Genomic DNA, 25,289 nt, shown 5'->3' on the forward strand with positions numbered 1-25,289 from the left:
TTATTTAATAAATTTAAAAATATATTTATTGTAAGAGATTAATTACTATACATTGTCAGTGTAAAAAGATTTACACATTTATCACCATCATCCGTTTGCATTACTTTATAGATTTTTAAAATAAAAGTCAAATTTATTTTAATATCCAACGTCTAAGATTAATTGACGGTGTAAAATTCATTTACCTTGTCAATGTATTTCAATTAAATATTTTTTATAATAGGATATTGAGGATTATAAAAAAAAAAACATCATTTCACACGTTGTTGTTCCCATTAATTCTTATATTAGAAGTTTCAGTCGGACAGTTTACTGTATTTGTCAAAAATAAGCCTCTTTCATTATTTGCTAGAAAAGAAAAAAGAAGAAAAACATTAAATATGAAAAACAGTTGTTACGTGTTTCAAAGTGTTTCAAAGCAACGAATAATTAATGAGGTGAATATTCAAGCCTAACTTACCACCGTTACCCTCTTCAAATTATCAAGCTTTTCTATTTATTTCTAACAAGAAGAAAACTGAAAAGAAAAAAATTCCAAACAAAAAAAAAGTTTTCTTTTAGAACTTAAGATGAAATAACCCATTTATTTAAAAGTATATTCGTTCCAATCCTAAATACTAACAAAATTTATTCAACAAATGTAAAAACAAAAACTCAAATTTTAGATTAAATCCTTAAAATTTTTTACCATCTTTTATATATATATATATATATATATATATATATATATATATATATATATATATATATATATATATATATATATATATATATATATATATATATATATATTTGAGACGAGAGATGAGTATACAATAAATAAATAATAAGGAGAAGGAAGTGTGATCATTGGTTGGCGCAGTTGATCCCGTGATTAAACAGTTAACATTAACGTCCATTTCAACTAACCTTCCAACTTCCAACTTCATCTATATAAACACAACCTTGTATTGTAGTTTTCCTATGTTATAAACTATCCTATCCCACCTCATACACTCCCCCAAAAAGAGATGCCTTCAACTTCAATTTCAGCCACCACATTATGTTTACACTTTCTGTTAATGCTACTGCTTTGTTCATTCAATCTTCAACCAAGTTTTGGTTTCAGTTCACAAGAATATCACGAGGCTCTTGAAAAATCTATTCTTTTCTTTGAAGGACAGCGTTCTGGAAGATTGCCATCCAACCAGAGGCTAACGTGGAGGGCTGATTCTGGATTATCAGATGGCTCTTCTTATCATGTATTATACATTGCATGCTTAAATTTAAGTCATTAATTAACTTGTAATTAGTTTAAACCATGCATGTTAATTGTATTAGGTATTGTTTCAGGTGGACTTAGTTGGTGGTTATTATGATGCTGGTGACAATGTCAAGTTTGGGCTTCCGATGGCTTTTACAACAACACTATTAGCATGGAGTGTCATTGAATTTGGAAACTCAATGCATGATCAGATTGACAATGCTCGAGAAGCTATCCGGTGGAGCGCAGATTATCTTCTTAAGGCCGCCACCACAACTCCAGACACATTATATGTCCAAGTGAGTTACCGGTGATTCTGGACTCTTATTTACATCACATAGTATATGATCTGAACATATGTTTAATGTAGGTTGGAGAACCTAACTTGGATCATAGGTGTTGGGAAAGGCCAGAGGATATGGACACTCCGCGGAATGTGTATAAGGTATCACCTCAAAACCCGGGTTCTGATGTCGCGGCCGAGACTGCAGCTGCATTGGCAGCTTCATCACTAGTATTCAAAGACTCTGATCCAGCCTATTCCTCAAAATTGCTTCGAGCAGCCATCAATGTCAGTTCAGTTCCTCTTCTCTAACACAATCAAGTTATGTTTCTGTTTTTATCAATTTTCATGTTCTTATCTATGGATTAATGTTATTTATTTCTTCAGGTATTCAATTTTGCAGACCGTTACAGAGGCTCTTACAGTGACTCTCTTAATTCCATTGTCTGTCCGTTTTATTGCTCCTACTCTGGATACCATGTAAAATCCTAAACCACCTTTGATTATTTTTATAAAACCAAACAAATCATAGATTAAATTAATCTCAAATGTTTAAAATAAATCAATAAATCAATAGGATGAGTTACTTTGGGGTGCATCATGGATTTACAAAGCTTCTGGAATAAATTCCTACATGGAGTTCATACAATCCAACGGTCACATATTAGGCGCCGACGATGATGGTTACACTTTCAGTTGGGATGACAAACGACCTGGAACTAAAATATTACTTTCAAAGGTGTCTTTTTCTTAAACTCTCTTTACTTTGACTTCAAACATATGTAACATTAATTAACAGTAACTTATGGGTATTTTTATAGGATTTCTTGGAGAAAAATTCTGAAGAATTTCAGTTATACAAGGCACATGCAGACAATTACATCTGTTCTTTAGTGCCAGGAACTCCTGGTTTCCAGGCTCAGTATACCCCAGGTCACCAATCCTAATCCTTCTATTTAAGGCATAGATAAACTCCGTAATACTGATACCTCTAAAAAAAGATGTGTTTATGTCCATGTCAATGTCAATGTCAGATATCGATATAACTTATTGATGACTAAGATGAAATATATATACTACTATATAACCCATGTGACATTTTAGTAAATTTTAAAGTTTTACTACTGACTAACAAAAAAGTTAATTTTGCAGGTGGAGTTCTGTACAAAGATAGTTCAAGCGATTTACAGTATGTGACATCTACATCTTTCCTTCTCTTAACATACGCAAAGTATCTCAACTCAAATGGAGGTGTTGTCTCGTGTGGAACATCAAAAGTCACAGGACAAAACCTAATCAACTTAGCAAAAAAACAAGTTGATTACATTTTGGGGAATAATCCAAAAGAGATGTCTTATATGGTTGGTTTTGGAGAGAGGTATCCAAATCATATTCATCATAGAGGTTCCTCTTTACCTTCCATTCACCAGCAGCCTCAGAAGATTTCTTGTAACAATGGGTTTCAATACCTGAATTCAGGGTCACCAAATCCAAATGTTCTTGTTGGAGCCGTTGTTGGTGGTCCAGATAGCAGTGACAATTTTTCTGATGATAGAAATAATTATCAACAGTCAGAGCCAGCAACTTATATTAATGCTCCTTTTGTTGGTGCTCTTGCTTTTTTCTCTGCTCAGTAATCAAGTTAGTTGCCAAAGAAGCACATAAAGATCTTTTCTTTCATATCCTAGAAGAAGGCGCATATAAAAGAGTTTTGGTCATAAATATCCTAAAAGATCTTTTTGTTCATTTTTTTAGGTGCAAGTCAATTGACCTCGTATTGGTATTAATTGCGTCTGATTGGTCACTTAAGAATTAATTTTGTTTTTGTCACATGCATATGTCTCATATTCTACATGACACTTAGGTAAATTATTACGAAGGCTTACATGACAAACTCACTTTAAATTAAACGATTTAAAGACACATTAATTGGATGTTTCTAACTGTTCATAATTGATATTATGATGATTCCTTAAGATTGATACATCATATACTTAAGTTTATACACAATTCGGTCATTATTATAAATAACAAAAAAAATTTAGATTAATTAAATAAATGATTTATCTGATCATTATTATATATGAGATACATCAATTATTTAATGAACCAAAAAACATTTTTGTTGCTTATAATAGTGATCAGAGGGTGTACATTAAATCGCTATAAACACGATCTAACCTATATGATATACAATCAATGCAATCTTGAAAATATGCAACAACAATTATGAATGAATGAATGTGCTTTTAAAATACGAAGGATAAGGAAAGAGAAAGATATATAGTGTTTTGACATTCGTCATCGCTTTTCCTACATGCACTCTTCAACGTATGATGCCATCGGAACATAATCACGGTCCTCCGCTATAATGATAAAATGTTTATAACATGTTGATTACAAAGAACTATCATATGATAATTCTCTCTGATGATGCAGACACTAAACTGCTAACAAAATACAAGATCTCTCAAGATCTTGATCCAATAACCTTGTTATCCACAATAAACTGCTCCAAGTATTCGTGTGTGGCGATCCCCCTTATCCCACTGATTTCTTGTTTGAGTGATTGCCATTAACTGAGTGTATATTGGACAACTCCCAACTTTGTCTACAAGCAATCTTTCTCCGACGGCACCAAAGAAAAACAACTTTCTACTCCGCCTTACGAACCATTGCTACTTGATTTTGCCAAAGTCTTTGTTGGAGTATAATGGAAACTCTAATCTTTTTAGATAACAATCCAATGTCAAACTGCACTCAAGAAATGATACATTCACCTGTTACAATAAAAAAAACAGCTACACACAAAATATTAAATATCCTAATGTATCACTAGTCTCCCTTACACTTAATCTTTAGAGAAGGGTCCATGAACAAGGAAAAAGACTAAGGATGAAAATGATGAACAGTTTCAAGTAATTTCAATAATAACTGACATGACGAGCGATTAGTCAAATAATTATATTTTGATGAATGATGGACACACACATATAATGTTCAATCAAAGATTGAAGTTACCTCTTATTTGATAAAGAGCTTGTATTGAATATTGCATTCATTTTGTTTTGATTAATCTTAATGATCAACATATCAGCGAGAGACATTGGATATTCGTCTTTATGAGTTGTAGTGTCAAATCTCTAAAATCAATACAAATTCTAAGAGTCTCATTCTTTTTAATAACATGGAATACATTCGTTAACTAATCAACATGCCTTGTAGATCATATGAACTTGTTCTTCAAGAGCCTTTCAATTTACTTTTTGATATTTAACACCACTTTTGGTGCAAATCTTCTTTGGGTTTGCTTCACCGACCTCTTATCGGGTCAAATTGGCAACTTTAATTCCACCACATCTCGATTGAGACCTAGCATTTCATCCTAATCCCATGCAAAATAGTCCTTGAGTTCTTTAAGTAATTCAATCATCAGGATCTTTAGGTCTGGACCAACCTTGGCACTTATGTATGTTTGCTTTTTCATTTTTCTATCTCCTAAGTCGACCACTCCAGCGGGTCTTGAGTTTGCATCCTCTTAGCTAAAACTAATGGGTCTTTTTTGAATCCCAAAGGTTCATCATCATAGATACAATCGAGCCTCTGAATTTGTGATTTATCTTCATGCTCTTCAGCCATTGTTGAATGGTCTATTTTAACCAACATGGAAATTAGATTCTCACCACTCTCAAATACTTTATTAGTTTCGAACATACTGGATTCGAAAGCCAATTTTTATTAAATGTCACCTTCTAAAGTCGCATTTTATCCGATTTCCAGCCATATATATCGCAATTCAAGCTAATATGTTTGATTCATACATCAATGTTTTCTACCATGCACCACTGCATATTCGCGGCGACATCGTCATCATATTCATTCTTCTCAGAGTCTTCTTAACACATGAATCCATGAGTAGGATCCAACTATATCGAGTAAAGGACATCTCATCGCATAAAGGATTCATTTCTATCTGAAGTGTAGCGTCCGATGGTTGTGAGTTTCTTGTCGAATGTGCCCTTATCTACATGATCCATTTCAGCGACGAAGTAGCTTTGACCTGCTTCATTATTCTCTAGAATTCCATCAGGCCTCCAGCTTGAAATCCTTGGGTGTAAAGTCGAGGAGACTTCCCCCACACCATGTATCCACTCCCGACCCAAGAGTAAATTGTAGTTGACCCTGGATGGAATAACAACAAATAAAGTTGGTCTAACCACTGTTCCTACATCAATGTCATCCAAACTACTCATAAAGCTTTACTTGTCTTGCCTTCATAATCCGACAAGACCATATTATATGGTGTCAAATCTGTGCCCATATTTCCAATCTTCTTCAACAAGAAATGTGGCATCAGATTGACTGCAGCTCCGTCATCTACTAGAACCTTGTTCACACCTACTTCGTCAACTTTATCAAGAACTAAGAGTGACTTAATATGCTTATTCATATCTTTGTTAGTATTTTTAAAGACAATATTTTCCTCCTCCATGATGCCACTACCCATAACATAGTAGCACATAGGCTCACTATTTGTTACTTCATCAACAAGGTAATCATCCTCGTTGTTAGTGACTTTATTCAGTATGTCGAATTGTATGGGTAAAACAAAAACAACATTACATATGACATCAAACTCATTCTCTGACTTAATTTCAAATTTGTTTGTGAGCATATCATTGTCTTCATTCGAAATGGGGTTTTGTCCTTAGACTTGAGCACTATTGGTTGTGGAAATGAGATTCTTTCAGCCATGGGTTTCTTCCTCACTTGAGCAAATGTTAGAGGTGGGAACCTTGCACTATTACTTGCGTTTCCAACTTCAAAAGGAGATTTCTTTTTCCGCTGTTATCTCCTCTGTTGTGTTCTCTTCATAAGGTTCTTCACCAGGTAATTCTTCGAACTATAAGAGTGTTTTTTTGAAGTATGGTAATTGTCATGGTATGAAGAACCTTGACCAATTTCTACCATCTTTCATTTTGGTTGATTGGCATTGGACTTAACATTGGGTTGAATCCATTTTTCAGAAGGAACACCTGCTGATGGAACATATGTTCTCCTCTGATTACTCCAATGGTGTGGAGTCCTTTGATAACTCCTGTCATATGCCCTCTTTTGTTGACGCCATACTCTTTCAACATCCTTCTTTGCATTTTTATCTAAAATTGAATTGCAATGAGGGCAACACATTACTTTTGAATCTCATACTTTGCAACGTTTTAGAAAATCCATAAGATCTTCATCAACTCTGGGATACACCTCTCCGACTTTTTCATAATCAGCCATCTTTGGATCTTCTACCTTTTGGGTTAGGATCCTCAACACCTTCAACCATCATGGTCTCGGTTGGTTTGACAAAGTTCGCATCTTTCACCTGTATGGGACCAGAATCAATTTTCATAGATGGCTTAGGTTTTTCACCAAACTTCAACCTTCATTCCTTCAGCGCATCTTGCACCAGATCACTAAAAAGAACACATTGAGAATTCTTATGACTAAGGAAGTTATGATATTTGCAAAAACCTTTTTTCTTCCTTTGTTCCAATGGTGGCATCTTTAGGCCTTTAGACACTATGATTTGACCATCGATAACCAAAAGGTCAAAATTCTCATCATATTTTATTACATCAAAAGTATACGTTTTTGTATAAATTTTTCATTTCTACTTGTGTCGCGGCGCGAAAAATACTCGAGCGTAAGGAACGCTCGAAATATAAACAAAACAGAGTCGGTTATTATTTGACCATCGACAACCAAAAGGTCAAAATTCTCATCACATTTTGTTACATCAAAAGTATACGTTTTTGTATAAAATTTTCATTTCTACTTGTGTCGCGGCGCGAAAAATACTCGAGCGTAAGGAACGCCGCCGAACTTTTTTATTTACATAGAGGTAAAGGGAAAATATTGGTAAAACCCACTAAAAACAAAAAGAAATGGTCGTCGCAATCAAATCGGGTTTGGGAGTCGGTTATGCAAGGGGAAGGTATTAGCACCCCTCACATCCATCGTACTCTATGGGACCCATTTAGTTAGTTTCGTGTAAGAGTGTTAGCGTGATATCGTTTGAGAACTTCTACTTATCGAGTGGGGAAAGAGAAAAGAAAGAAAGGAAAGACTTATGGTTTTTAACATTAATGTGTCTAACAAGATTTTGTAATCTTGCTCCTATGTATCTTCAGGTGCTATGAAGAACTCAAGGCATAATTTATTTCTAGAAACTTCTCAGGAGTGAATTAGAATAAAAGAAGAAAGAACATTGCAACAACAACTTGACATCTTTCAAAATTTCTCATGATTAGCGTAGAAGTAGAATTTGGAACACAATATTCAGAAACTGATGGCGTTGCACATCATATACTCATAATCATAATTGGCCATTAAAGCTACACAATAACAAACCATTAGGGTACCAAAATTGTTCCCACATAAATACAACATTGTTATCATCAAAATTTAAGGTATAACTGCAAAACCAAATCTTGTTCTAACAATCATCCCCTTTTTTATGATGACAAAAACATGTATTTTTATGAATATTTTTTTTCATGGTAAGTACAGAAGGATACATCTTAAAAAGATAAAATCAGAATGAAAGAGCACTTTCCTAATTAAACTTTTTGAAGTACCAGAATGATCTTCCATAAGAATATGGTTTGTCTTTAGAAGTTGCTTGATCTTATCCAGAGAACAGGTTGTTAAAATAAACATTCTTATGAACTTCACTTCAGAATCTTTGTTGAATTCTTTTGAAGAAGCTTTAGAGCCTGATGCTCTTTGACATTCTCTTTGAATATTTAAATGAGCTTTCAGAGTCTAGTTACGAGTTCTTCTTAAAGAACTTTAGAGTCTTGTTATAAACCTTAGGACCTGGTTGAATTAAGTCTGATTAACATGGAATTCATAATTCCTCAGAATTTGATGTCGAATTTACAATTCCTTGGAAATTGATGTCTAGTTTTGATTTCTAGTTAAAATCTTTTTCAAACAATAGAGTTAAAGCTTCACACTCAGAGAGTATACAATTTCTTCAGAAACTAGTAACTTAAGTTCTAATCTGAAAAACTTCAAGAGCTTCTGATGTTCTTGACTTTTCCTTGCAAGACATTTAACAAACTATTCTTCGAAGTAGTTATTAGCAGAAACATTACAAAAATTGGGTTCTGATTCACGAATATAGGTATATCAAAATCAATTACGTTTCTCCCCATTTGTCATCAATAAAAAATACATAGATAAAAAATAACGGAAAGAAACAAACATGATTTCATTGAAATGTGCCAGAAGGCAGAAAAAGTAAAATCATGTTACAAAGACAGAAACGAAAAACATACTTAAACAAGCTAAAAAACACAAAAGTACTTAAACAAAAATAAGAACATAAAAGTTCTTTAAAAAACAAAAAAGTGCATAGACTATTTTGAAAGCTTAGGGTTTGTGGCGGAGGAGGCGACGGAACAGCTGGGTAGTGATCAAGGAGATTGAAGGGATCCACCAACAAATCAATATTATCCTTGAGGCAGATTTCCAGGTAGTATGCCAAGACTTCCAGAGGATCAATCTTGGTGAAGATGGGAAAGTTTTTCGATGGGATACTACTACCGTAGATTTCTTCCTTGGAGGGAGGAGTGTTCTTATCAGCAGCCGACTGAAGATAAGATCGAGGTTAAGCTTGTTTTTGTTGTTGTTTTTGATCATCCATTTGAGAAATGTTGAAGATCAAGAAGAACAGTTGTAGGAAGGGTGTTTGTAGTTTTGAAAGATTGAAAGGTGTGAGAGTAAATGTGAGCGTAGAGTGAAAATGTGAGTGATGTGGGTTTATATATATAAAAAATTGCAATGATAAAAAGGATAACAAATACGCAAACATAGAGGGAAGCATAAGAGATTTTAATATAATTTCAAGAAATGTAAAACCCAATGTGTCACATCAACATCATGAATGCTCAGAAAGTTGGACAACTGTCACCACTAAGAACCATATGATATCAAACGAAATGATAACCATTTAATGCAAAGACTGTTCAAAATCAGGAAGACCAATCAATAAGATTTTTTTTGATCAAAACCTTTCTGATTCATGAAACTTCCTCACTTCATGAACCTCATGTCTCAGAATCAACAAATAAATTCTCAGAACCTAATCAAGAGTTTTAGAAGCTTAACATTCTAAAATTCATCTTTTCATTTTGGACAAAAATCCATAAATAAGTTTTTCAGAATGAAAACTAATCTATCTTCAGCAAGGGGTTTTATAAAGATATCAGCTCATTGATGGTCTGTATCAACAAATTTTAAGTAAAAAATACCCTTCTGAACATAGTCACGTAAAAAATGGTGTTAAATTTCAATATGCTTAGCCCTAGAATGCAAAATATGATTCTTAGATAAACAAATAACATAAGTATTTTCCCAGAGAATAGGAATGTTACTCTCAAATATTTGATAATCTTCTAGTTGACTCTTCATCTAGAGTATCTGAGTGTTGCATCCAAAAGTTATGATATACTCAGCTTCATTTGTTGAAAGTGCAATTGTTGACTGTCTCTTGCTGGACCACGAGATCAGATTGTCTCCCAGAAATTGACAACTTCCATAAGTACTTTTCCTTTCTATTATGTCTCTTGCATAGTCAGCATCACAATAGCCTACTAATTTGTATTCACTTTATTTTCTATAAAACAAACTAAGGTTAGTAGTACCTTTCAGATACCTAAAGATTCTCTTAATAACGGTTAAGTGAGTCTCCCTAGGATCTGATTGGAACCGAACATATAAGCAAACACTGAACAAAATATCAGGTCTAGAAGTGGTTAGATAAAGAAGAGAGCCTATCATACCTCTGAATATTTTCTGATTTACCTTACTGCTTACCTCTTCTTTCTCCATAATGCAAGTAGGATGCATTGGAGTCTTTGTTGGCTTGCATTCTGACAAGTTAAACTTCTTCAGAAGTTCCCTTGTATACTTGCTATGATGAATGTTCATTCCTTATGAATTTTGATCAATCTGAATTCCCAAAAAGAACTTGAGTTCTCCAATCAGACTTATTTCAAATTCTTCCTGCATTGACTTGACAAAATCATTGCACAATGAAGCATTAGCATAACCAAAAATATTATCATCAACATAAATTTGCACAACCAGGATATGATTCTTAAAAGTTTTGCAAAAGAGAGTTGTGTCCATTTTCCCTTTGGTAAATTCATTTTCCAAAAGGAAGTTACTTAGTCTATCATATCAAGCTCTGGGAGCTTGTTTTAGACTATATAACGACTTTTTCAGTTTGAAAACAAAATCAAGGTTTTGAGAACTTTCAAAACCATAGGGTTGGTGCACATACACTTCTTCAAAAATGTATCCATTTAAGAATGCACTCTTAACATCCATCTGATAAAGAATGATGTTATGATTGACTACAATCAAAATTAAAAGACGAATAGACTCTAACCTGGAAGCTGGAGCAAAGGTTTAAGTATATTCTATACCTTCATGTTGACTATAACCTTGTGCTACCAGTCGAGCCTTGTTTCTGAAGACCCATCTAGTTCCAATGACATGGAAACCCTTTGGTTTCGGAACAAGATCCCAGACGCCATTCCTGGTGAATTGATTCAGTTCTTCTTCATAGCCAGAATCCATCCATTATCTAGAAGAGCTTCATCAATAGATGTGGGCTCTATCAGAGACACCAAACCAAAAAGAGTTTCTTCAGAAGGTTTGAATGAAGATCAAGTTCTGACTGGTGTGTCTTTATCTCCTGTTAATTCTTCAGAATGAGAAGCTCTTGATCTACTCTTCTTCTGATGAGTTGGATCAACAATGGCTTCTGGTTTAGTCGCTTCTGAGTCTTTTGCTTCAGCATCCTTTGCTTTACCTTCTAAGTCTTTATCTTTAGATTCTGAGAAGTTAATATTCATATCTTCAAATTTCTCAACTAGCTTTCACTTTTCAGGGTCAAGTTTATCATTGGACCTAACATGAATTGATTCTTCGACAATTCCTGTCTCCGTCTTAAAGACTTTGTAGCCTTTTGAGCGTTCAGAATTTCCTAACAATAATCACTTTTGTGCCTTAGAATCAAACTTACCAAGATTCTCTTTAGTATTCAACATAAAACACTCATAGCCAAAAGGATGGAAGTAAGAAATGTTGGGCTTTCGGTTCTTCCATAATTCATAGAGAGTCTTACCCAGAATAGGTCTAATAGAAATCATGTTCTGAATATAACAAGCTATATTAACTGCTTCTACCCATAAATGCTTAGCCATATTATTTTCTTGGATCATGGTGAAGGGCATTTCTTGCAAAGTCATATTCATCCTTTATATAACTCCATTTTGTTGTGGAGTTCTAGGACAGGAGAAATCATGGGAAATACCATTTGCATTAAAAAGATTTTCAAAATGTTTAATTTCAAATTCGTCACCATGATCACTTCTGACTCTGACTATTCTGCAATTCATTTTTGTTTGCACTAGTGAGTAGAAGGTAGGTAACATAGAATGTGACTCATCCTTGTGTTTCAAGAACTTTACCCATGTCCAAAGACTATAGTCGTCAACGATGACCAATTCGTACTTCTTACCACTGATAGAGGCAGTTTTCACTGGCCCAAACAAATCAATATGCAAAAGTTTTAACGGTAAAGAGGCAAACACAACAGTTTTCACTTTGAAAGATGTTTTAGAAAACTTGCCTTTCTGACATGCTTCACAAAGAGCGTCTGAAGCGAACTTCGGGTTGGGCAGGCCTCTGACTAATCCAAGCTTATTTAGTTGAGAAATCCTTCTCATGCTAACATGGACCAAACATCAATGACATACCAATTGCTCATCATTAATAGACATTAAGCATTTTACATTTTGATCCTCAAGATAAGAAAGTCTGATTTTATAAATGTTGTTCTTTCTCTTTCCGTTAAAAAGGAACTTACCATCTTTCTGACTAATATCCTTACATGACTTTTGATTAAAATTGATATCATAACCATTGTCACTAAGTTGACTAATAGACAATAATTTATGCATCAAACCATCGACCAAAAGAATATTAGTAATAAAAGGAAGTTTATTGTTACCAACAGTTATGGAGCCAATGATCTTCCCTTTCTGGTTTCCTCCAAAACCAACGAAGCCTCCAGGCTTAAGTTCCAAATCTTGGAACATAGACCTTCTGCCCGTCGTATGTCATGACCATCCATTGTCCAGGTACCATGGCTGGTATTTCAACTGAGATGCTAAGGATGTCTGTAACATAAATTATTTTATCCTTAGGTACCCACTTTCTGGGTCCTCTCTTGTTAGTTTTCCTAGAGTTTCTTACAACTTTGGGTGATTATGCAACATGATGATCAAGTGAAATTTGAGCATGATACTTAGGTTTCAGAATTGAGTTCTTATCCTTTGTAAGTTTCTACGTTTGTGCATAAACATCAAGCTCAGTGCTAGCAGGCATGAAATTCTCATAGAGAGGTTTCTATTTTACCTACAGACTTTCGTTAGGTTTTATAGTTTATGTACAACCTAAACCTTTCTTTCCATTTCTGCTAACTCCATGGATCAAAGAAGCCATTTTGCTTCTATCTATGCTTTTAGCCAGAAAGTACTTAAAAGATCTGTCATATCTAATGACGCAATCAGTACCAGAAACTTCTGAGACTATTTCTTCCTCTAGTTTTAAAATTTTACTTTTCAACGCATAGTTGTTACTCTCTAAAGAAAATAATTTTTAATTTAGGGGGAAAATATATTTCTCAAGCTCACTACGAGTTTCAAGAAGCAACTACTTGGACTTGTTTAAGATCCTTGTACCTACTCTGAAGACTTTGGTACTTTTCCAGTATTATTTACGTTTGAATAGAAAATCGAATGGAATGATTTGAGGGTTTTGAAAATTATGGAGAAGTGGATATGGAAATGGTTCTAATTTTTATGAAAATTGCTCGACGTTGGGTCGAGTATTTGTCTTTGTTATTTTTCTAAAAATGGTTAATTTAATCTTTGAATTAACAATCAATTGATACAATAATGTAAATGAAAACGGTAAAGTTATTACATATTTACGGGAATGGGGTGAAGGTGTGAAAAACACAAGAGGGGGATGTTGAATTGGGTTTTAAAAACAAAAGTTTTTTACCAACTCAAGAACACCACACAAATACTAAGAATAAAGAGATAAAAACACAAGTATTTTTATTCTTGTTTTCTTGAAACTCAAAGCTACTCCAGTCCATTCGCCAAAGTGATTTTGCCTTATACACAAGGACTTAATTCACTATAATTAACTAATTATAATAATCACAAAGAATAACCTTATGTGTCTTCTCAAGGATCCGACTATACCCTAGTCTCCTTAAGGAATCACAAACAACAAGTTTGAATCAAATGTTTTGTGTTTACGAGATGCTTCTAGACAAGCAGATTTTTACACAAATGAAAAATAGACACTTAAAGAAAAGTATGAATAAAGTCTAGATCTTTTTCACTTAGAAAACAATCTTATGAAATTGTTGCAGACCTCACTTTTCAAGTCTCTAAGTCCATTTTATATAACATAAAAAAGAGACCATTGGAGGGAAAATGGGGATACAAGTAAAACGGTTGTCCACTGTTGGATTAGTGAAATGAGTGATTCATAGAACAATCCTTTACCCATAATTTCAGTGACAAGTGTGATGTATAATACTGTCCTTTGCCCACGATATCAGGTAGTGGAAGAAAAATATTTGATTTGTACCATGTACTATTTGATCACGTATCCATTTTGATCTTATCTTCAAATTCAGTGGCTTCTGATGAAAGTTGATAAAGCATGAAAAGAAGAAACACACAACTGGATTCAGAAACTTCAGAATCTTTATTCAAAACCTTGACATCATCAGTAGTCTGGATTATGATCTTCATAATCTTCAGCTAAGTAACAAAATTTCAGAAGCTTGTCATTCTTCATAAGCTTGATGATCAGAGTCACGTCCAGAAGAATAAACGAAGACAACGTTGCAGCAACAACATAGTTTCTTTCTATAAACTTCTCATGAGTGAATCATCATGGAAGAAGAAAGAACATTGCAACATCAATTTGACATATTTCAGAACTTCTCATGATTAGCGGATAAGCGGAATTCGGAACACAATATTCAGAAACTGATGACGTTGCACGTCATATACTCAGAGTCAGAATTGGCCATTAAAGTTATACAATAATAAACCATTAGGGTACCAAAATTATTCTCACACAAATACAACATTGTTATCATCAAAACTCAAGGTATAGATGCAAAACCAAATCTTATTCTAACATGGGGGTACAGTTTTTTGAATGGGGATACAACACAATAATTAAACGATACAAGTTTTGAAAGACAATTGTAAATAAAAGAATCTTGTTGTGAGAAGGCCCAAGAGAAAGCCAAGGGACTCAAAATAAAAATCAAGAAATCAAACTACAGAATTTAGCTCTACGTTAAGCAATTATAATGCGATACATGTGGGAATAACCCTATCTGAGGTCGGTCAACAAGAATATATGTGTGTAAGCAATTTCTGGAGTTAAATTGAAATTTTAACTTCAAAATTGTTACGCATTTGTAAAAAACCGACGGGACAATTAACTTAAAAAAAAATTATTTAATAATTAAAACAAATAATTATTAACACATAATCAGATGTAAATGAATCGCTCTTAGACCATTTACTTCTGATTCTCAATCACAATTAACTCTACAAAGATTCAGATGACGACAATACTCTTTATTGTCACCCTCTGAACCTCTGAAAACACGATGCAATGGAAAAAAATGGTATGAAGAACCTTGACCAATTTCTACCATCTTTCATTTTGGTTGATTGGCATTGGACTTAACATTGGGTTGAATCCATTGATAACTCCTGTCATATGCCCTCTTTTGTTGACGCCATACTCTTTCAACATCCTTCTTTGCTTTTTTATCTAAAATTGAATTGCAATGAGGGCAACACATTACTTTTGAATCTCATACTTAGCAACGTTTTAGAAAATCCATAAGATCTTCATCAGCTCTGGGATACACCTCTCCGACTTTTTCATAATCAGCCATCTTTGGATCTTCTACCTTTTGGGTTAGGATCCTCAACACCTTCAACCATCATGGTCTCGGTTGGTTTGACAAAGTTCGCATCTTTCACCTGTATGGGACCAGAATCAATTTTCATGGATGGCTTAGGTTTTTCACCAAACTTCAACCTTCATTCCTTCAGCGCATCTTGCACCAGATCACTAAAAAGAACACATTGAGAATTCTTATGACTAAGGAAGTTATGATATTTGCAAAAACCTTTTTTCTTCCTTTGTTCCAATGGTGGCATCTTTAGGCCTTTCGACACTATGATTTGACCATCGATAACCAAAAGGTCAAAATTCTCATCATATTTTATTACATCAAAAGTATACGTTTTTCTATAAATTTTTCATTTCTACTTGTGTCGTGGCACGAAAAATACTCGAGCGTAAGGAACGCCTTTGAACTTTTTTATTTACAAAGAGGTAAAGGGAAAATATTGGTAAAACCCACTAAAAACAAAAAGAAATGGTCGTCGCAATCAAATCGGGTTTGGGAGTCGGTTATGCAAGGGGAAGGTATTAGCACCCCTCACATCCATCGTACTCTATGGGACCCATTTAGTTAGTTTCGTGTAAGAGTGTTAGTGTGATATTGTTTGAGAACTTCTCCTTATCGAGTGGGGAAAGAGAAAAGAAAGAAAGGAAAGGCTTATGGTTTTTAACATTAATGTGTCTAACAAGATTTTGAAATCCTGCTCCTATGTATCTTCAGGTGCTATGAAGAACTCAAGGCATAATTTATTTCTAGAAACTTCTCAGGAGTGAATTAGAATAAAAGAAGAAAGAACGTTGCAACAACAACTTGACATCTTTCAGAATTTCTCATGATTAGCGTAGAAGTAGAATTTGGAACACAATATTCAGAAACTGATGGCGTTGCACATCATATACTCATAATCATAATTGGCTATTAAAGCTACACAATAACTGTAATACCCCAAAATTTACCCTTCATTTTTCCTGGAAGCATACGCTTTACACCTCATGCATGCATTCATTTTTAGGTCATTTAACATTTGCATTTCATCATGGCAATTGGAATCGGATCCAAGAAGCTTGAACATCATCCAGGACACTTTGTGGGCTCTATTTAGATGATCAGTCAACACAAGGGAAAGACTTGAGTTACTTCCAACAGGGGTCTATTCGTCAGTCAAAACGTTAATCTTGAAGGAGCAAAGGTTTGTTCATGAGCTGTCATGCTCGCTAGGCGAAGCCCACGTGTTTTGAAAAAAAAACGGAAAACGAAAAATAAAAATAAAAATTAATAATAAATAAATAAATAAAAGAAAAAATCTTGGACTTGGACCTCTCTCATTTGAGCCCACAGGTCCACAAAAATCAGGTTATAAATTCAGAGTTTCAGTGAAACAAAAGGCCATTCTATTCCTATTACCCTGTCTGGGAAAAAGATAGTGAGAGAAGAGCTAACAGAGTTCAGAGCAACCTCCAGGCAACTCTGAAAGGTTCATTCTGACTCACACACTTTCAACTCAAGCAAACCCTAACATTGGTTTGCAAATCCAGCCGTGCCATTTGATTTCAACCGATCTCTCCAATCAGGTTTGCCCTTATTCCCATTACCTTTGTGCTTTGAAGTTGAATACTCTGAATGTTTGAGGTATGATGGATGAATTTCATTAGGTTTTTGCCCACGGGTTCATAATTATGTATGAATGTATAAATAATGCCTTAAATGCTTAATCGTTTAATTTCTGAAGTGTATGCCACAGGGTTTGAGGTTTCTGAAACCATACTGTTATCCATGAAAAACCATACTGTTTTGCTCTAATCTGACTTACGTTTGTCATAACATGTTTTCTCCTAATCCTTATCTTGTTTCACTAACCATTTTGTTGAGTTTTTGTGAAGGCTCACATGACTTTTGCAGGGATAGCTCGCTGGATATTCCACTTTGCTTGTGGGATACCATTTGGGAGATTTATTCTGATTGCTTGTTGGCACATTTACTTTATACATGTTTGTTTTGTATGTGTTTGTATCCCCGTAGGTAGCACGGTTCCTTCGTCAAGGACTGCCTTTTTGCATGAGCATCCCAAACCCTTAACCCGTAGTTAGCCGAACTACGGTTTGCTCTGATTCTCATTCCAGATGGGATACGTAGGCATAAGACGCGATGTCTTAGCGAGCACACTCCTCTTTAGCCCATAGGTAGCCGAGCTACGAACACTCTGATTCTCATATTCAGATGAGATACGTATGCAGTGGATGTGACATCCGTGCGAGTCATTTTCTTTTGACCCCTTTTTTAGTAAACAGCACAAGATAAACTCACACCCTTTAGACAAGAACTACAAAAGTGGATCCCGTAGAGTACTACGGATCCGTAGGGGTGCTAATACCTTCCCTTCGCATAACCGACTCCCGAACCCAAGATTTGGTTGCGAGACCTTGTCTTTTCCTTTCCTCTTTTTAGGTTTACTTCGAGCGTTTCCTTTCCCTCCTTTGGGATAAATAACGCACGGTGGCGACTCTTCTGTCATTTTCTTTCGCCGGTTGTTTTTTCGCACACTGTATTTTTCAGGTTGCGACAGCTGGCGACTCTGCTGGGGACCCGGTTTCCCTAAGCGAGTCCCTCCTAGCTTTTGTAGTTTGTTTGTTTATTGGGTGTTCATGCTTTTGTACAGTTATTTATTTACCCGCTTTACCTTATTGCATTGTGTACATATCATTGTTGTATCTGTTGGCTGGCTATGGCTGCTTGGTGATCTTTGTGAGATGAGTTCTATACCCGAACTCGAGTGCACTTAGGATAGGAGAATGGCATAGTCTTGTCGACTTGTGTGGAGTTATTCCTTAGCAAGTTGACTTGCAAGCCCATTCACTTGGTGGAGGTCATGTTGAGATCAATAATGTCACACAAGTAAGTTGTGGTTAGACATTACTTTTTCCAATATAGACCTTAGAAGCCGAGGACCTTAGTTTACCAAACCCATCTTGGCCTATTCGTAGGATGTAGTGCGAAAGTAGTTCAAGTGTAAGATTTGATACGATTGTTACGCGATACTACACTCATAAGAGTCTCTCTTGAGAATATTTTTGGAATACGAGTAGTCGTTCCTCCGATAATATCCGAAAGATGGGATTATGACTATGGGAACCTTTTGTAGAACATGTTTGGCAGGTTTAAACCTTAGTACACTCCTTTTGGGTGGTTCTTAACCTAAACTCCATGCTCGTGACTTGCAACAAACCCTTGATTCATGGTTGATCCGATCAGGTATCCTTAATATCAATGAAACTTGGGTGTTGATAAGGTGTAAACCATAATCCACCAAAATGGGTGGTTGATATTAAGGATAACATGATCCATCCTATGACCTTTGTTTGGTGTACTCTTAATTTCTCTCCAGACAGTGCAACCTGACAGATGTTCAAGCAGATACAGCGATCCTGATTCCCATGTCACTGCACTGCATTCACATCATTTTGCATCACATCATTTTGCATTCATAATCATTCACACATGTTTATCCATTTATGTGGGGTTTATATCTTCTACTTGATTCTAGTCGGAATTTTCTTGGTTCTCATCAACGACTTAGTCTTTTTTATTTACATCGTTTATCTATTGAGAGGCTGGAATCAAGGGGGTAGAATACCTTTGGAATTGATAAACATGTCATTTCATTTACATATTCATTAGCATGTCTTGCATAACAGGTATTGCCACAGTGTTCTCAGTTTGTTTGGTGTTCCATCAGCAGGATAGCTGACTCAGACATTCACCGGTACGGTACCCGTAGAAACCAACAGAGAGTAATGGAGATCCTACAGGCAGAGTTCGCCGAGATGAAAATCCGCATGAATCAATTCATGGATGTGGTTCAAGGGGTGGCTCAGGGATAGCAAGAGCTCAGGCAGATGATACAGAGGAATCCCCCTGCTCAACCTAGAGACGGTGACTGATCCTCCAGCTGGAGAGGCTAATGGACCCAATGGACCGGGGCCTATCCCAATCCTACATGTCACCTCCGGTCAACATCCCGTTCATGATGATCAAGACGATCAGTTCCCCCTGCTGCAGGAAGACTTTGGTATGGGTCATGGTGTGGACCCCATGTTTAGAAGATTGGAAGAGAGGTTGAAGGCAGTGGAAGGACAGAATCCTCTGGGAGTAGATGTTGCTGACTTGGGGCTGGTCCCAGGTGTGAGAGTGCCACCGAAATTCAAGGTCCCGATATTTGACAAATACAATGGCAACTCTTGCCCGAAGACCCATGTGCAAGCCTATTTCCGTAAAATGGTTGCATACTCCGATGACGAAAAGTTGCTTATGTACTTTTTCCAGGACAGCCTAGCTAGGGCATCCCTGGAATGGTATATGAGGCTGGACAGAGCCCACATCCGTTGCTGGAGGGATTTGGCTGAGGCTTTCGTGAAGCAGTATCAGTATAATGCAGACATGGCTCCGGACAGAACTCAACTTCAAAATTTGTCTCTTAAAAGCAATGAGTGCTTCAGAGAATACGCTCAACGCTGGAGAGAAACAGTTTCCCGTGTTCAACCTCCTATGTTGGAGAAGGAAATGGATAACATGTTCATGAACACTCTGCCAGAACCTTACTTGGAGCGCCTGGTGGGTTGCAATGCCTCTAACTTTGCTGATGTAGTCTCTATCGGAGAGAGGGTGGAGAATTACCTGAAGACATACAAGACCCAGAGCGGAGATGGATCCTCATCAGGGGTGAAGAAGTCGTTCATTCAGGGACAGAAGAGGAGAGAAGGGGATGCAAGTGCCATATCTTCTTATCAGAACAGGGATAACCGGAGGAATAACTTTCAGAACTATCATTAGCAACCGTATGTTGCGGTTGTGACCATTCCAGCTGCAACACCACTAAAACAACAACAACCACAGCGTCAACCAACTCAGTACCAACCACAACAATCGGGTAACAGACCCGCCTATCAACCGAGGCCAAGGACGATGGACCGGCGTTTCGACACTCTTCCAATGTCGTACGCTCAGTTGCTTTCTAGTCTTCAACAACTACAACTTGTGGAGTTGCGCACTATGGCTCCTACCGTTGGTAGGCTTCCGGTGGGTTATGACGCCAACGCTAGGTGTAGCTTCCACTCTAGGGCACCTGGCCACAATATTGAGAACTGCAAAGCTTTTAAGCACGTAGTTCAGGACCTCATTGATTCAAAGGCCGTTAACTTTGCACCGCTCCTAATGTCGTCAACAATCCCATGCCCCAACATGGTGGAGCCAACGTTAACATGGTTGAAGGAGAAGTCAAATTAGTCTCTGCGGTCAACAATGAAGATGGGGATAGTGATTGCGACATCGATAACTGGGTGCATCCGAGGATCCCGGGTGAAGTTCTCAACAATTGGTCTTCTGAGGAGATTGTCCAAGCCACTTGTCTAGAGGAGTAATTTTCTTTGTTTATTCATGCATATCCAAGTCTTACGTTCCTCCAGGGCGTAATGACTCATTGTAGCGCTCATCTATGTGACACTTGCATTTTTTATCATAAATAAAGGACGTCTTTTTGCATTCATAAATAATGGCAATGTTTTGTTTAGTTTCCACTTTTTTTTTCTTTCACACTCATAAGCACATACCATCACTCATACAGATGCACATCACCGGATCCTATTGATAACAGTTCTGTTATGGCTCGCTTCAACTTTGAAAATCCAATCTTTCAAGCTGAAGAAGAGGGTGATGAAGACTGTGAACTCCCTGAAGAACTTACCAGGTTATTAAAACAAGAGGAAAGGGTCATTCAACTGCATCAAGAGTCTGTTGAAGTGATTAATCTCGGCACCGAGGACGCCAAGAGAGAAATCAAGATAGGGGCTGCTTTGGAAGACAATGTGAAGAAGGGGTTGATTGAATTGCTGCAAGAGTATGTTGACATCTTCGCTTGGTCTTATCAGGACATGCCAGGGCTTGACACAGACATCGTGGTACATCACTTGCCGCTCAAAGAAGGTTGTCCTACGGTCAAGCAGAAGCTCAGAAGAACAAGACCAGAGATGGCTGTCAAGATAAAGCAAGAAGTGCAAAAACAGTTGGATGCAGGGTTTCTAGCAGTCACAAATTATCCGCCATGGGTTGCAAATATCGTTCCAGTACCTAAGAAGGATGGAAAGGTATGGATGTGTGTTGACTACCGGGATCTGAATAGGGCTAGTCCTAAAGATGATTTCCCCTTACCTCACATTGACGTTTTGGTGGATAACACAGCTCAGTTCTCGGTATTCTCCTTCATGGATGGCTTTTCCTGATATAATCAAATTAAGATGGCACCAGAAGACATGGAGAAGACAACATTCATAACCCCATGGGGCACCTTCTGCTACAAGGTGATGCCGTTTGGTCTGAAAAATGCCGGAGCAACATATCAGCGAGCGATGGTGACTCTGTTCCATGATATGATTCATCATGAAATCGAGGTTTATGTTGATGATATGATTGCCAAATCTCAGACAGAAGAAGAACATTTGGTGAATTTGCAGAAACTGTTTGAGCGTTTGAGGAAATTCAAGTCGAGGCTTAATCCGAACAAGTGTACTTTTGGGGTGAGATCTGGAAAACTACTGGGTTTTGTTGTTAGCGGAAAAGGGATTGAGGTGGATCCGGCCAGAGTGAAAGCGATACAGGAAATGCCTGAGCCAAGAACAGAGAAACAAGTCTGTGGTTTCTTAGGGAGGTTGAACTACATTGCAAGGTTCATCTCTCACCTAACAGCCACGTGTGAGCCAATATTCAAATTGTTGAGAAAAGATCAGGCTATCAGGTGGAATGATGATTGTCAAAGGGCGTTCGAGAAGATAAAAGAGTATTTGCATAATCCTCCTATCCTTGTGCCTCCGGTCCCAGGGAGACCGTTGATTATGTATTTGACAGTACTAGACAATTCCATGGGTTGTGTTCTCGGTCAACACGACGAGACAGGTAGGAAAGAGCATGCCATCTACTACCTGAGTAAGAAATTCACAAATTGCGAGTCGAGATACTCAATGCTTGAAAAAACATGTTGTGCACTTGCATGGGCTGCTAAGCGATTGAGACAATACATGTTGTCTCACACAACCTTACTGATCTCCAAAATGGATCCAGTCAAGTATATATTTGAGAAGCCAACTCTCACCGGAAGAGTTGCTCGTTTGGCAAATGGTACTGACAGAGTACGACATCCAGTATACTTCCCAGAAAGCCATCAAGGGGAGTATTCTATCAGACTATCTTGCTCAACAGCCGGTTGAAGATTATGAGCCGATGAAGTTTGATTTTCCAGATGAAGACATCATGTTCCTCAAGATGAAAGACTGTGAAGAGCCAGTTGTTGAAGAGGGACCTGATCCAAACGAAAAGTGGACTTTAATGTTTGATGGGGCCGTCAACGCCAGAGGAAGTGGAATTGGTGTTATCATTACAACTCCAAAAGGTGCCCACATGCCTTTCACCGCTCGTCTGACTTTCGAGTGCACCAATAATGAAGCTGAGTATGAAGCCTGTATCTTGGGTATTGGGCAAGCCATTGTTTTGAGAATCAAGACTTTGGACATCTTCAGAGATTCAGCTCTGGTAATCAATCAAGTGAATGGTGATTGGAACACTCTCCAGCCCAATCTGGTCCCTTACAGAGATTACATGAGAAGACTGTTGACTTTCTTCATGATAGTAAAGCTGTACCATATACCTCGTGATGAGAACCAGATGGAAGATGCTCTTGCTACTATATCCTCCATGATCACGGTGATCCGTTGGAACCATGCTCCCAAGATCGACGTGATGCGCCTTGATAGGGTCGCGTATGTGTTTGCTGCTGAACTGGTAGTTGATGACAAGCCCTGGTATCACGACATCAAGTGCTTTCTGAAGAATCAAGAGTACCCTGCAAGGGCATCCAACAATGATAGAAAGACTTTGAGAAGATTGGCAGGCAGTTTCTTCTTGAACAAAGACGATGTTCTGTATAAGAGGAACTTCAACATGGTTTTGCTCAGATGCGTGGACAGACACGAAGCAGACATGTTAATGCAGGATATTCATGAAGGCTCCTTCGGTACTCATGCCGGCGGACATGCAATGGCTAAGAAATTGTTGAGAGCAGGTTATTACTGGATGACCATGGAATCTGATTGTTTCGAATATGCTCGGAAGTGCCATAAATGCCAGATTTATGCTGATAAGGTGTATGTGCCGCCGAATCCTTTGAATGCGATGTCTTCGCCGTGACCTTTCGCTATGTGGGGGCATTGATATGATTGGAAAGATTGAGCCGACCCCTTCCAATGGGCATTGCTTCATCCTTGTTGCCATCGACTATTTCACCAAGTGGGTCGAAGCAGCGTCATTTGCGAAGGTCACCAAACATGTGGTTGCCCGATTCATCAAGAAAGAAATAATTTGTCGCTATGGGATTCCCGAAAGAATCATTACTGATAATGGTTCTAATCTCAACAACAAAATGATGAAGGAGTTGTGCCAGAACTTCAACATTCATCATCACAATTCTTCCCCTTACCGCTCTAAGATGAACGGTCCTGGGTAAGCGGCAAATAAGAACATAAAGAAGATTGTGCAGAAGATGGTCGTTACGTACAGAGATTGGCATGAGATGCTACCCTTCGCCTTGCATGGGTACCGTACTTCAGTACGTACATCGACCAGGGCAACCCCTTACTCTCTGGTGTACGGTATGGAAGCAGACCTACCTGTTGAAGTGGAGATTCCTTCTCTAAGAGTCCTGTTGGATGTCAAGTTAGACGAAGCTGAATGGATTCGGACAAGGTTCAATGAGTTGAGTCTTATCGAAGAGAAGCGAATGGCAGCCATTTGTCATGGGCAGTTGTATCAAAGTCAGATGAAGAGATCCTTTGATCAGAAAGTGCATCCTCGATGCTTCCAGGTCGGAGATTTGGTGTTGAAAAGGATCCTTCCTCCTCAGACAGATCACAGGGGCAAGTGGACTCCTAACTATGATGGACCGTATATTGTCACCAAGGTTTTTGATGGTGGGGCCTTAATGCTTGCAACGATGGATGGTGAAAACTTCACTTCCCCGGTGAACTCAGACGCAGTTAAAAAAATACTTCGCATGAAATAGACCCGCTGGACAATAAAAAGAGTAGTCCAGGCAAAAATGGGCATCCCGGCGAACCAAGAAAATGAAAAAGGTTCGGGCAAAAATTAGGGATTAAAAGTGAAAAGATTGTACACCCGGTAAGTTGAAAACCTGAAAAGGCAACTTAGGCAAAAATGGGTATCCCGGTGGATTGAAAACCCGAAAAGGGCGATCCAGGCAAAAGTTAGGGATTAAGCGAATGACTGCGTTCTGAGTAATTCTGAATCTCATCTCGTGTCAATGACTGGAAACTTTTGAAGGATAGGAAACAGTCCAATCACTCTTCAGAAAGCTGATCATCTGGAGGATCTTGAAGACGAGCAAGTCATAGCAGAATTGGAACCCAATAGAAATCCATTTCACATTGCCATTAGATTAATGTCTGTTTTTATCTATTGTGCGATTACCTCTTTCCAGGGATTGCTTCCTGATGTAAATGCCTATTCATAGGCCGTTCAATCAATAAAATCATGTTATTCAGTATATCTCTGTTTTCATTTTCATTTTTCTGTTTTGTTTGCAAAAATGACGTCCGAATTTTTTGATAAACATT

General features: G+C 37.2%; 1 protein-coding gene across 1 annotated transcript; it reads left to right on the forward strand.

Annotated features, from left to right (window-relative positions):
* The first annotated feature begins 969 nt into the window (after positions 1–969).
* Positions 970–3,455, forward strand: LOC127083424 (endoglucanase 1). Its single transcript, XM_051023734.1, has 7 exons — positions 970–1,241; positions 1,333–1,542; positions 1,614–1,814; positions 1,914–2,006; positions 2,104–2,265; positions 2,348–2,459; positions 2,679–3,455. Exons 1-7 carry the CDS (start codon positions 1,011–1,013, stop codon positions 3,161–3,163), a joined length of 1,494 nt encoding a protein of 497 aa, XP_050879691.1. The 5' UTR covers positions 970–1,010; the 3' UTR covers positions 3,164–3,455.
* The last annotated feature ends 21,834 nt before the right edge of the window (positions 3,456–25,289 follow it).

This window comes from Lathyrus oleraceus, chromosome 5, assembly GCF_024323335.1.
Source record: "Lathyrus oleraceus cultivar Zhongwan6 chromosome 5, CAAS_Psat_ZW6_1.0, whole genome shotgun sequence".
Classification (NCBI taxonomy): domain Eukaryota; kingdom Viridiplantae; phylum Streptophyta; class Magnoliopsida; order Fabales; family Fabaceae; genus Lathyrus; species Lathyrus oleraceus.

What these genes read in the sequence shown, in the direction of transcription:
- LOC127083424 (XM_051023734.1), top strand. Translation starts at nt 1,011, where the DNA reads ATGCCTTCAACTTCAATTTCAGCCACCACATTATGTTTACACTTTCTG. An exon ending in CAGACACATTATATGTCCAA is followed by an intron (nt 1,543 to 1,613) that starts GTGAGTTACCGG and finishes TGTTTAATGTAG; the next exon opens with GTTGGAGAACCTAACTTGGA. An exon ending in GCTCCTACTCTGGATACCAT is followed by an intron (nt 2,007 to 2,103) that starts GTAAAATCCTAA and finishes ATAAATCAATAG; the next exon opens with GATGAGTTACTTTGGGGTGC.